General features: G+C 35.3%; 1 protein-coding gene across 8 annotated transcripts in view; it reads right to left on the reverse strand.

Annotated features, from left to right (window-relative positions):
* Positions 1 to 563: 563 nt before the first annotated feature.
* LOC145691033 (uncharacterized) overlaps positions 564 to 13,786 on the reverse strand; it is a 104,633-nt gene continuing 91,410 nt past the window's right edge. For 4 of the 8 annotated variants that reach the window (XM_081766605.1, XM_081766610.1, XM_081766604.1 and 1 more), the window contains 2 exons: positions 4,746 to 5,432; positions 565 to 1,897 (listed from right to left, as the gene is read on the reverse strand). In XM_081766605.1, the coding sequence (XP_081622731.1) occupies positions 676 to 1,897; positions 4,746 to 5,065 (1,542 nt within the window). In that variant the 5' untranslated portion in view covers positions 5,066 to 5,432 and the 3' untranslated portion in view covers positions 565 to 675. Of the gene's footprint in view, positions 1,898 to 4,745; positions 5,433 to 12,497; positions 12,608 to 13,786 lie in introns of all 8 variants that reach the window. The other 4 variants (XM_081766618.1, XM_081766619.1, XM_081766607.1 and 1 more) reach the window with 3 other exon arrangements.

The following is a 13,786-nucleotide window of genomic DNA, read 5'->3' on the forward strand; positions in this document are numbered from 1 at the left end:
TGTAACAATCAAATACATAAAATTACCAGGGTTGGTAAATTATTGATTCATTTGAAATTATTTTTGTAACATAGTCACTACAGGTCTTAATGTGATTTTATCATATTAATTTAATTAAACGGCATCGTTTTAGGGCTTACACAATGAAGACCAAATCTGAGTATTTTATGGACTTTTCTTTTACACTTTCATTGAAATGCTCAATGTAAACAGAAAGGAATTCAAATACAGTCTATATATGTATTCTCCCCGTGCGAAGAACCTTTATTTCAGCTGTATTTTTTTTAAGTTAAGTTTTGTTCATACTATCAGTTCACGAAACATTTCTAGTAGAAGTTTAAAAATGTGAGGATGAGGTACTAAATGCATCAAAGAAAAATTACAATTTTCTAAGCGATAATATGTCACGATATTAACACAATTCAAACACGGTTTTTCATACGGTTTGCCACAAAAAATAAATAAATAAATAAAATAAAATAAAACTCCGTTTCTAGACAAATAATTTTTATGCCATTAACAATTTGACTTTTGCATTTTACTATATAGTAAAGTATAGTGCTTTATGTGAAAGCGAGTGGTGGAATAAATACATAAATCACTTTGATTTAACAAATTGAATTTAAATTTATATTTCAGTATACAATATCTTACAATGGTAATGAAAATTAACATTTATACATTATGGATTATCATATGCTTTTTCAGCTCATAACTACTTCGGAAACCTTTAGAACACATACTGCAAGGGTACGGCTTTACATCGCTATGAATTAATATATGCCTATTAAGTTGGTTAATTTGAACGAAAGATCTTCTGCATTGGTTACAACTGTAAATCTTCTCTCCTGTATGACAGAATACGTGTCGTTTTAAGTCAGATGCGCTTCGAAAGGATTTACAACATTGCTGACAAGGATACGGTTTCACATCTGTATGAGTTAGTTCATGCATTCTAAGCTGACTTCTTTGTATAAAACATTTAGAGCACTGACTACATTGAAATAATTTCTCTTCAGTATGAGTTAATCTGTGTGCTTTTAGGTCGCAATTCCGTATAAAAGATTTAGGACATTGGTCACAAGAAAGCGGCCTCTGATTACTGTGCGTTAACAAGTGTCTTGTAAGTCGACCCAATTGAGTATGCAATTTTCCGCATATATTACAAGCATATGGTTTACGCTGTGTATGAGTTGATGCATGAAATTTTAGGTCAGAATTGCTTCGAAATGATTTGTCACACTGTTGACAATGAAATGGTTTTGAATCAGCATGTATTATTAAATGTATTTTAAGATGAGTTCTTTGTCTAAATGATTTGGAGCAATGATCACACGAAAATGGCTTCTCTCCTGAATGAAACAATAAATGCCTATTCAAATCATTACTGGTTCGAAACGTTTTAGAACACTGTTCACATAGATATGGTTTCTCCCCAGTATGGCATAGCTTATGCTTCTTCAAACTATATGGGTTTCGAAAAGACTTAGAACACTCCTGACAAGCGTACGGCTTCTCCTCACTATGACAGAGCATATGCTTTTTAAGTATAGACATTTGTGTATAAGATTTTTCACACAATTTACAATGGTACGATTTCTCTCCTGTATGAATTTTTATGTGATGTTTTAACTCCGAAGGCCGTCGAAAGGATTTAGTGCAGTGCTGACACATATGTGCTTTAGCATACACGTGTGCCATTATATGCCTTTTAAGATGAAACATTCGAGTAAATGATTTGTTGCAGTGGTTGCAGAAGAAGATATTTTCTCCCAAGTGAGGTAATAAGTGCTTGTTTGGAGTAGACCTCTTTTCAGATGATTCATTTCCTTCCACACAATAGTCATGTGTTTTTGCCAAAGCATCACTGGAAAACTGTTTTTGTTCGATATTCATCCTAATAAATATATAAAGAAGAAAGTATATTAACAAAAGATAAAGGAATAAGGAAATACAGTGTTTAAGTTCAGTGAACTATGCAAATTATATATAAAAATGCATGCGACACTTCATACAACCAGAGTGTAAGCGATTTTCAAATTTGAAGAGGCATAGCTCTTAGGTGCAAAGAACAACAATTCATCACTTGTGAGATTGGATTATGATAATCAGACAAACGATAATAATAAAAATAAATACAAACTGCACAAATGAACTGCACAAATGGGAAAAACGAAACAGGTGTTATAAGTTTCCAATCATCTCAGTGGTTGCGAACGCCATCATGTCATTTTGAGCTACGATTTGAATAATATTTCTCAATATTGCACGGATGGAAAGGCTGTGTGCAAACTGGTATGGTGAAGAACATGTGTTGGACAAAGAATACGGTGTAATACATTTTCTGAGGGCGAAAGATCCTCTGAAAGAAAAGATACCATGTATCAGAGAATGTTTCTTCAAAGGGCAATAGATAACAGGCTGGAGAATTTATAACAAGACGTGTGAAGTACAGTAAGGAAAAACGACCGGAACTCTGAAGTAAGATTGAATTAACGAAACTACTTCTCAATTATAATAGAAAATTTGGTTAATATCATAGCATTATAAGATAGATCATTAAGGGCTCTGTTGTTAAGCAAACATTTTGATACTCCACAAGAAATGGCATAGTATTTAAACATTTTATTCAGAAAGTGTGTAACGTTACATACTAGATTTAATTAGTATTGAACAGGTAGAAAGGTTGTTCTAAAGTAATAAAATTCGGAGTATTTAATGAAGTTATGGCATTTTTATCAGTCGTTCTGTGCTACTAACTCTTATCTGATGTCATTTTTTAAACGAAATCAGGAGCTCAATCTCTGAATCACAGATGGAGTGTAAAGAGCTTACCAAGGATTGCAAAGCAATGAGCAGTAACTTGACTCCATCCGAGAAATTGATCTGCAGCTTACACACTGTAAACAACGAATATAGAACTTTTCGTTCTGAATGAACTTCAGGCAATCCGGTCAATGATAACTCTTCTCTCAATGTATATCAGAAAAATAAAATACGATGATGTACTAATTAATGCCCAGAGAGCACCAAAGTCAATGCATACTTATGTCGGAAACAGAGAGAGAAAATTTACAGCTAATAAACACGACGTTGGGTTATGAGTATCCAATTTACAAGAAGCGTACTAACATTTTAACTTTTAATTGGTTACAATAGCACCAAGCTTCTACTATATAATTAGTCCCAGTCACCAGAAACAAGATTGCAGTTCCATTAAGTTGATTTTACTCTTTAGTTACAATTGGGTTATAACAATAGGAAAGGCTAACGATAGATGAAAATGTAATATTTGGTCTAGGAATTAATTCGTGCGGTTTTACAAAAGATGGCGTAACTAGCTTATTGTCCCATAGTTTCGTTGATCCAAACATGCGTTGAAAACTACTGTCATTGAGCATCTTGTTTAGTATATGTCAGTTGCTTGAAGCGGAAACAACAACATTTTTTCTTCAACTGAAAATGGCGCATTTTGTGCCTGATAAAGTGTTTTTGCGGGGAGTTATTCTTCATTGCTTTAACATGAAGAAAAGTGCTACCGCAAGTAATCATATTTTAGTGGAAGTGTTTGGTGACCATGCTGTAGCTGAGCGAACGTGTCAGAAGTGGTTTGCACGGTTTAAAGGTGGTGATTTCAGCTTGGAAGACCAAAAGCAATTTGGACAGCCAAAAGAATTTGAAGATGAAGAATTGAGAGCATTGCTTGATCAGGATTCGTGTCAAACGCAGGACGAACTTGCAGAAGCATTTGGAGTTGAGCAAACAACAGTTTCCAAACGTCTCAAAGCCATAGGAATGATTCAAAAGATGTCTTATTGGGTTTCACATGAATTGAAAAGAAAGACGTTGAAAGAAGAAAAACCGTTTGCAAATTGCTGCTTCAAAGACAGAAAAGGAAGGGATTTTTGCATCGAATTGTAACTGGTGATGAGAAGTGGATTCATTACGAGAATCCTAAACGAAAAAAGGCCTGGGTGAAGCAAGGTGAACCAGGTCCTTCACAACCGAAACGAGATATTCATTGTGCAAAGGTTATGCTGTATATATGGTGGGATTTGAAACGTGTGGTGTACTATGAACTTCTGAAACTTGGTAAAACTATTAATGGACACCGCTATCGACAACAATTAATGCGTTTGAAGCAAGCTCTGGCCTGAAAACGACCAGAATGGAATAACAGGCATAATAAACTTATTTATCAAGATGATAACGCTCGACCACATGTCGCAAAACCGGTCAAAACCTATTTGGAAAATGTCGGATGGAAAGTGTTACTCCACCCGCGATATTTACCAGACACTGCTCCGTCTGACTACTACTTGATCGATTGCATGAATAACGATTTGATTGGACAGCGGTTCACTTCTTCAGAAAATATCGAAAAATGGATCTTTGATTAGATTGCGTCAAAAGATGAGGAATTCTTTCGACACGGAATCCGTAAATTGCCTGAAAGATGGGAGAAAGTAGTGGCTAGCGATGGACAATATTTTTGTTAACGTATTCATTTACTTTGTTTTTGAAATAAAGCTTCAATTTTTATTAAAAACCGCACGAATTAATTCCTAGACCAAATAATTAAATAATAAGTTAAAATAGAAGGAAAATGAAGTCTTAAGACAACATGCGTGCACTGGGACGGAACTTGCAGTCTTGAGAAAAGATTTTCCTTCCACGAAAATACTAAATACAATATGCAGTATTACTAGATACCATGATAAATAATAGTATACTTGTAAACTCACATTTCGTTTGAAGTTTCTGTCACTGCTCCATCTATTGATCCCACCACATTCATGGAAACACTGGGGGGAAATGGCGTATCCAAGAGATCATTCATTGCCATGGAACGTTCAACATCATCACCACTGATTTCAGAATCGTGATCTGAATTAGGAGTTTCTTGGGACTGAACATTCTGTAATGAACTCAAAACATTCTTTTTTTTGTCTGCTATTATCATTATTTGACTCAGGCGGATTAACATTGACTTCTGGATCAAAAGTCTCAAGTTGTACTGAACTGTGCTCCATATCTTCATCATAGAGATGGTTATTGCTCTCATTTATCTCACGTACATTAGCATTCTCCTCTGAATGAAGAATTGTTGAATATTTAACTTCCGCAATGCACCTAGTTTCTACATTCGTATCATTGTCTTCATTTCTACATTCCACGCCAGCAAGATTTGTACCATCTGTTAAATAGCAATCAAAATCTAAATTTTCCTGTTTTACTTCCACGTCACTTATTTCTGTGTTTAATGAGGACCCGTTAAGCGGAAATACGGCATTACCCCGTTTCCCATCACGTGTACGCTTCCGTCTCTTTTCTACATTATTATTACGATTTCTTGCATCCGTGTTTCGTTGCTCCACGAACGCAAAAATTGAATAATTGACATTGACAGATGATTCAGTATACTCTTCCATCTGAAAAAAAGAAACAGATTATTCAATGGATAATTATTAACAGGAAGATGATGATACACTGATGTAATATATCTTTTCGTGGCTCTAGCTGAACAAAGGATGGCTTCACTTATCTTTCTATCTTGAAATATTTGCTTAACATTTAATAATTAAAACAAAATTAGACATTTATTTACATCACATATACAAAAGAGTCTGGAAACGAACAATATTTTTTTTTTAATTCGATAAATGCTTCCTTACGAATTTTTTTGTGGTTTTAGAGCAGTAACTAATTCCCATTTGAACATGAAAAATGATCAATTCTGACTACAGTTGTATTATCATAGGATTTTAGGATCATGTGCAGTAGTGATAATTATATTTATCTTTTATTTTTTAATTCTCCTATTTCGCTACATCTGTCTCAAGATTAGATAGCAACGACAAGTTAAACATTTGAAGAGAATGTCAGTTATCAAAACTATATTTACTCGTTGTCTTAACTATTCAATATTTTCTATTTGACCTAATGCCGTATCTTTGTGTTACGCAAACACACGCACTCTTAAATCTGGCCTATCTAACATTACTTTGAAAGCATTCTCAAACTTAAAACATTATCTGACTATCCATCACAACGGTCTGTGTTTGTCCTCGTCAAGAAAAACTATGAAGCATTTCTTTGTTGGAAAACTGAATTCACTAGATGCTTTCCGTCGGAGACACATTTAGATAGTGCATACCATATGAAAGGACTAGCTTTAGACTCGCATAAGACAAGAAAATTTCACTAGAACATACTTCCTTAAATGCTCCTGCAGCATATGAAAAAGCTATTTCTATCTAATTTATAAGGCACGCATTAGGGGCTATTCCATAAGATGTAAGGATTCACTAGACATCTTTGATAACACCCAATCCGATTACAGGCTGTTCCGTAAGATATGAAGAGACGAACAGGAAATTTTATGTAAGATATTAAGGGAATCACTAGTGATTTTGCTATAAGACGTGAAGAGATTCACTAAAGTATCTTCGCGTAACATATGAATAATTACTACATATTATTCCTAATAAATGAAACACTCATTACCAGCCATTCCGGTAACTAATTGATTTTCAACATAAACTAATAAAATCTTCAAGAGATATACTACGAGTTTGACGTAAGGGAAAAAAGGACTCATTACGAACTAATGTAAATTGAAAACGTTCATGTTAGGATCTTCCGTGAATTATGAAGATACAAATGTGATGTTCCCTAGAATATAAAGAGACGTACTACACACTCTCCATAATATGCAAGCTGCTTACAAAATGTACTACCGTTTACACATAACTTCCGTCATTTTGAATATTTTGCTAAAACCATTCGCTCACATTTCAAAGTAACCTCTGTCTGTATTTATGCGTCGTCGACACTGGTTTTCGAGGTACACTTCGTGAGATACAATGAACACCCAGCTTGGACCAACCAACTCACTGGAGATCCGAGAAATAATAGTTATTGCAAAATAGGTTCCAGTGTAACCTTTTACATTTTAATTTTTTGAAAAATAAAAAAAAAAACTGAGTGTCAAGAGTATGGGAATTTCTTTCGTAAGCATCTGCAAATATTTTTGGGTATATGTTGGAGACGTGACAAGACAGTTCTGGCGAGCTTTTGGATGAAAATACCTACCCCGAAAGCAGTTCTTGATATTGCTATACAGAAGACAATGAGAGAGAGGACGGAGGTGGGTGTGATTCGATGTGTTCGTGTTGCAAACACTCAAGGAAACTGCTCAGCGATCCATTGTTACAGTGAGTGAGAAACAGAACTTGCGAGATGTGAATGCAGAATGCAATCACTTCCCCAAAAATCACACAATATTTCCTATTATTCATATGTACTTTTGGTAGAAAATCAACTACAATTACTTCCCCTTTTTCCCAGAAAATTACAAACATTCTGCTTTGAGAGAACTGCGCGAAATTTATTGGGTGCAAGTAGAGAGAAATGATACCACTCTTTTGATGGCCGTTCTGTTTCTTCATTGAACAGTGGAATAAATATCTCACAAACAATAATCACAAAATCAAACAACTACCCATTAGTACCACTGTTTCCTGTAACCACGCCAGTGGTAATTGTATGCGAAACATCTTCACCTCCTCAAACCGGCTAGAAACGAATTGATCTTTCCGAGGTTAAGGGAGCAGTAAATATTTGTTCTGCGTAACATCCGAGAACTCACTTTAGTTGTAGATGTCCTCCACAGTTCGCCGTCTGTCCTTCATTAACTGATTTTCAGCAGGGCAACATTTTTAGAGATTTTACAGAACTTGGGGATCCAATACTTGACAAAACATGCGTTGCGCTCCGCTGCTCGTGAATTTATCTCCAAACTTCCAAACGGTATTATCTGCAAGTTCACTGTACCTACACATATTTTAAACCGCACATGAATATCCACAGCTTTTCAATGTCGTTCAGACAAATCGTCATGAAAAGTTGTGGTTAGTACACAGTGGAATACATATCAAAAACGACCTCTCTAAAGTTACGTACTAGAAAAAATGCTGGAATTAGAAATTTGCATGCTATTCCTTAAATTCACTGGTTCAATCTATCCAATAACAAGTTTCCCTTTACTTTCGCTATTCTACCCAGGGCCGGATTTCCCAATAGGCCCGGGCCTATGGGCGCAAGCTCCCTGGGGGCGCACGGCCGAGAGAAAAAAATATCTAGAAATAAAAATAAATAGCCATACCTTAACATATTCTTTGAATTGATTTAAAACAAAATCAGGCTAGTAAAGCATTCTGATTTTGAAGTTCATTTCACCAATCTTTTGTTAATACATTAACGGTATTTTGTTAAGCCCAGAACCAAGTAAATTCCTCAAAAAACTTGCAATGATAAAATTGCATCGTGGAGTGGTGTTTAAGCAATTAACATATAGGCCTGATATAATTTTTAATAAAGGTTTCTAGGAAAGTAACTTCAACCAGACTAGGGGGCGGAAAAATTATTGGGCCTAGGGGCGCCAAAATGCTAAATCCGGCCCTGATTTTACCACTGTCGCCCATCTCATCATTAACGTCTCCCTTAGACACACTGCATTTTTATGTCATATAAAGCCTCCTTTTCCCATAAAAGGAGTGCAACTCATCACATGATTCACGCAATTTACTCATATATGTTAAAAAGAAGATTCTTGGGCTTTTCACGAAGAATCCTTTACTTTGAACTTCAAAGTTTTATAGCAGATCTACCATTGCAAAAACAAAACGAATTTCTTGCATTTGTTTCCACCTAGATAACGAAATTATGAGTACTAGGTACTGATATATTTTTTTAGAAAATAACTAGAAATTTCATATAGGAAGGAATATTATGACTTCGTATATTATTTGCAAAGCGTTATTACTCAAGATTCAACAGAGTTATACAGTGGACTCTTTTTAATTCGAAGTCCAAGGGGACACGAAAATACTTCGAGTTATCCAAGAACATTCATTTTCATATATATAACAACAAACAAACCAAAGTACTGTGCTTCAAAAATATATTTATATGGTGTAGACTACCTTTAAAGGAGCTTATTATTTGTGTGATCGAATACCGCAAACTAACAAATGACATTGACTCCACATAATTCAAACTACGTGTACAATGGAAAATATATTTACGTACAACACTACAACATACATTGAATATCCCAAACAATTAAACACCAGTAACAATTTGAATATTTTGTTCTCACTTTTAAGAAGTTGTAAACCTAATTTTTTTAAATTTGATTGTTCTTGTACGGGCAATAAATCTTGAATTTCATGTATTGCGTGGAATACGATATTAATAACATTTGGTTGACTTTATCAATAATTCATCTTAAATTTTCAACCAATTCAGAAACAAGATGAGATTGGCACACGTTCTCTATCTTTACTTCTTCCCTAACTCACCTTCATCTTTATCTCTATATAGATTTTCTATTTATCTTTTGTATTACTCTTCCCTATGGCTGCATCTGGATAACTGAGAACACGTTAAAACTGTATTTCTCTGTTTACATCTGTCCAACATTAAAATTTTTCAACTGTATTTACTTCGAATTATCCAAAACATGGGTTCAAAAGTTCGATTTATCCACGATTTTTTACTATTGTTTTCAATAGTTTTCAAGGGGAATGGACTTCGGTTAGAATTATCCAATATTTCGAATTATCCACGTTCAAATTAACGAGACTTCACTGTATAACTGTACAAGTAGAGCTACTGAAAGTCAATCAATTTGGCATGATGAAACATCGTAACTCCTTAGGCTGAACTGGTCAAATACGAAAAATTCTATGTTAGACATACTTTTATTATACTTCATTCTTCACATTTTGTTGATTATTCTTATAAAATGAACAAAAAACATTTGTTGCAGCTATGGAAACGATCATCTAATTTACTTTAGGTACGTTTATCATCCGTAACATTCCTAAACCTATTGCAACTCAGCGGTGCGCAACTTGTGCCTGCTGTAGTGGAAGAGCATAATCGAAGAGAGCATCCGTAAGTGTGCACAACAGTAGTCTTTAATTGAACTCTCGAATCTCAGTTTGTGTGAAAAATGATATCTTTAACGTCCTACATGCGTTATGGCGTAAATGAGATTATAAGTATTAGCAGTAATTATGAGAAAGAATTCAGGAAAGAAAATAAGAATCACGACTGAATCTATGAATACGACATTACCCACTACGAAGTTAAAAAGCCTAGAGTGAAACCACAGCCATGAACGGTTTACCATTCATTCACAGTAGCTTGCCTTCGCGGCATTCTGCACTTCCAAGTACGTGAAACATTGATAAACTATAATTTCATTAAAAAATGCTTACTTGGAAAAAAATCTCAACAAAAATGGAATGTAAAGAATATTATGCATATCTATTCTATACAATTTTACATTAACAACAAAAACAAAAGTCTTCGAAAGTTAGCAAGCTTCCCCAAGACTCCTTCTACTTAACTCAATTTATTGTCGGACGTTGTATGTCCGGCTCTCGTACCCAAAAATATTTTCGTGTTTGTTTTGAAAATTGTGCAAGAAGTCAAATTCGTAAACAATATATTGTGTAAGAAATAGGAGATAAAACGTTCGTATCACGTCAGAAGCACATAAATAGTTCCTATCTATCTAGCTATCTATTTATCTATCTATCTATATAACATATATATATATATATATATATATATATATATATATGTGTGTGTGTGTGTGCATGAGGCGCATCCAGAAAGTAATTTTCGCACTCGTTCCGTAGCCAGGAAACCGTAAATCACGCGAAGCGACTGCGTACTCATAAGAGAATAAGATCCTAGCATGGCTCATAAGCCAGCGGTATTTCCCTAGTGCTGTCAGTAGCGTCGTAGCAGTGTTTGAAGACGAACGTTCGTATTCCAGCTCCCGTCATGTGTAAAGTGCGAGCAGTAATAGTTTTTGAATGCACAGGTGATAACGCCGCTTGAAATCAATCATCAGCTGTGAAGGGCTACGGCCCTAACGTCATAGGCAACTAGATGGTACGTGGCTGGTGTAGACAATTTTCAGCAGGACTCCAAAATGTGCATGAATACCCTTTCTGCAACCCACGTTTAATCTCCTGTGACCTGGTCGAGAAACTCTTGCATCTCATCGTGGTATAGTTACAAAAGTGTCAATGCTGATCTCATGCACCTTGCTTCGTGTTCTGGGGTCAGTAGCTTCGACACATACTTAGCACACAATTTTTGAACAACGGGCGCTCAGTGACAATGGTGTGCAACAATAAGCGGGCAATCTGCAGGAACTGACAGCTGAGTTCTGTTATTTTGAAGCGACGCGACGATTCTGCATGAAGCGTTCCTGAACAAGATCCACAAGGTCGTCTGTGATGACGGTTGGCCTTCCACTCGCTCCTCATCATATATGTTTTGGTGTTCTGCTGCAAATTATCTACACCAGCAATGCACCATCTGCTTGCTTATAACGTTAGGTCAATATATTTGGCACAGCTAACGACGGATCTCAATCGGAGCTATGCACTGTACATTCAAAAACTTTATCACTGCTCGTACTTTACACGCCACGGAGGACAGAATAGGAACGTCAATCATCAACCACTCCCACGACGTTACTGAGACTATTAGGGAAGATCCGTTGGCGAAAGCGCCATGCTAAGACCTCATTCTCTCACCTGCACACAGTCGCTTCGCGCCACATATGGTTTCCTAGCTATAGGAAGCGTCGGAAAATTACATTTCGGATGCATTTCGTATATAAAGAAATAAACATCCATGACATTTTATAAGTTCAAAGGTTTTTTGTAGCGACAAAAAGTTTATGGATCTAGAACAATGAGGAATATTAGAGTACGAAACGTTAGTTCGAGCATTCAGAGTCAGAGTACAGAAAGTGAGGTTGATATGGTTAGCGAAATCTAGGATTCATCGCAACACTTGCAAATATTTTAAATTATGTTTAGATCGTTGCGAGATATATATTTGCATGAAGTTATTGGAGTTTTATTAGGTTGTGTTGTGATTTGTATGTATATAATATAAATCCAGAATAAATATTTCATTTCTAAAATACCAGAAATTATCTGGTTCTTTCTCTCCAGTTGTCATAAGAGTAAGCTGGATTCAAAGTGTCAGAAGAGTTACACTTAACCCTCAAAGCTTAAGTTTAGTTTGGTTTTAATTCAATTGAGACGAATTTGCACTACAGATTAGTATTATTTGGGGCCGCAGGTTTACTTTGACGAAGCTAGCATTTCGAAGATTTACTGGGAACATTGAGTTAACATCAACGAAATACAGACATATATGAGATAAAATAACAAGAGCAAACTAATATTTAGCATATGCAGAGTTATAGTATATTTAGTTCAGCATTGTAGTCCTATAAACTAGGAAAAGAGAAAGGATAACCTAAGTTCGTAGCATAAATTATTTATGTAACAATAAACATTCGGGAACGGTATATAAATTGAAATATATGGGAAAGGACCCAGTTTAAAATATTTTCCTGACAATAATATAGACCGAATTGTTGTTACACTTACTTTTTTATTAATTGCAAAGGACGTCTCAAGATACTAGAAAACTCATCTTCTATCCGTGAGTTCACAGTTGTACAAGGTTATACTCGGGGTAACTGATGGTTCGAAGTCTGCTGAGGAAAATGGACGGACACTAATCAGTTTCATGGAGTACATATGGCAATCTGTGAGATAATTCGAGGTAATATTAACGTAGTAGATACATCCAATCATATTTCGTGTTGTCAGTATGTGTGTTGTGTTCTAGTATCTAATATTGTTAGTGTTTATTTTATCGCGTAATATGTAGTAATTTTGTTAGTTGTTATATTTCAATCTCCGAAAGTATCTCCAATTCATCAAAGCCAGGAGAGAACAATGGTTTGTGGTTGGTGTAGTAGTAGCTGGTAAACTCCCGCCAATTCTTTGCCACATTCTGGAATAGTGTAAGTTCCGAACAGTATTGGTGTGTTCCAGTCATTTCCAACCTAAGTAAGGAACATATGTGAGTCATTGTGGTATTGGAACTACATGAACAAGTGATGTCATCTAACAGAACAACTCCAGATCTGTAAGCATTTGAACATTTTGTCTGAATGAATGTCTGTAACTGTTTGAGGGTTCTACAATATGTAACAGTGTATCTTGAGGGCAGAGATTCCATGAGTAGGATACCGTAACTAGCTCAAAACAAGGTAATCACCTCCTTGTATCGTGACTGGATGACCTAAACCTTCTCTGTTTCTGATTCTATATTTTATACTGTTTTGTTTCGAGTTCAATTTGGATAAGAATGCTTTTTGAAGAGGACTAATATAAGCTGGGAAAAATATATACAAGAAAACTTAATTCTTAACGAACTCTGAGTTTAGTGTGCTTTATATGTGATTTGATTGTTTCTATACTAACATATTGGATTCGGTTACTTAAACAACGTTGGAAACTATAAGCTCGGATGGTTTCTAATTTCATAACTATGCAATTTATTTAGTAGAATTTCCTGATAAAATAAGTCGAAGGCTTTCGTATTTCATTTCAGTATTACTTCTCTCTATATATATAATTTATTTCAGTTTTTCTCTGTTTATACATTATACAATTTACAAAAGCAGCTACGGCAGTTTTAGCTCAGCTGCTTTCTGAAATCTAACAACTAGTTACAAAGATATTACTATTACTTTTTGGAAGGTACTAATGTCTTATACATAATCACCTCTAGAATTTTCGAAGAGACAGATAAGCACCGAACGGATGGCTAATTCTTAAACCAGTAGCCAAGAAGGTCCAGACTTCCTAATCAAGGTGCAATGAAA

The sequence above is a fragment of the Thermobia domestica genome, chromosome 7 (assembly GCF_964235325.1).
Source record: "Thermobia domestica chromosome 7, izTheDome1.hap1.1, whole genome shotgun sequence".
NCBI classification, from domain to species: domain Eukaryota; kingdom Metazoa; phylum Arthropoda; class Insecta; order Zygentoma; family Lepismatidae; genus Thermobia; species Thermobia domestica.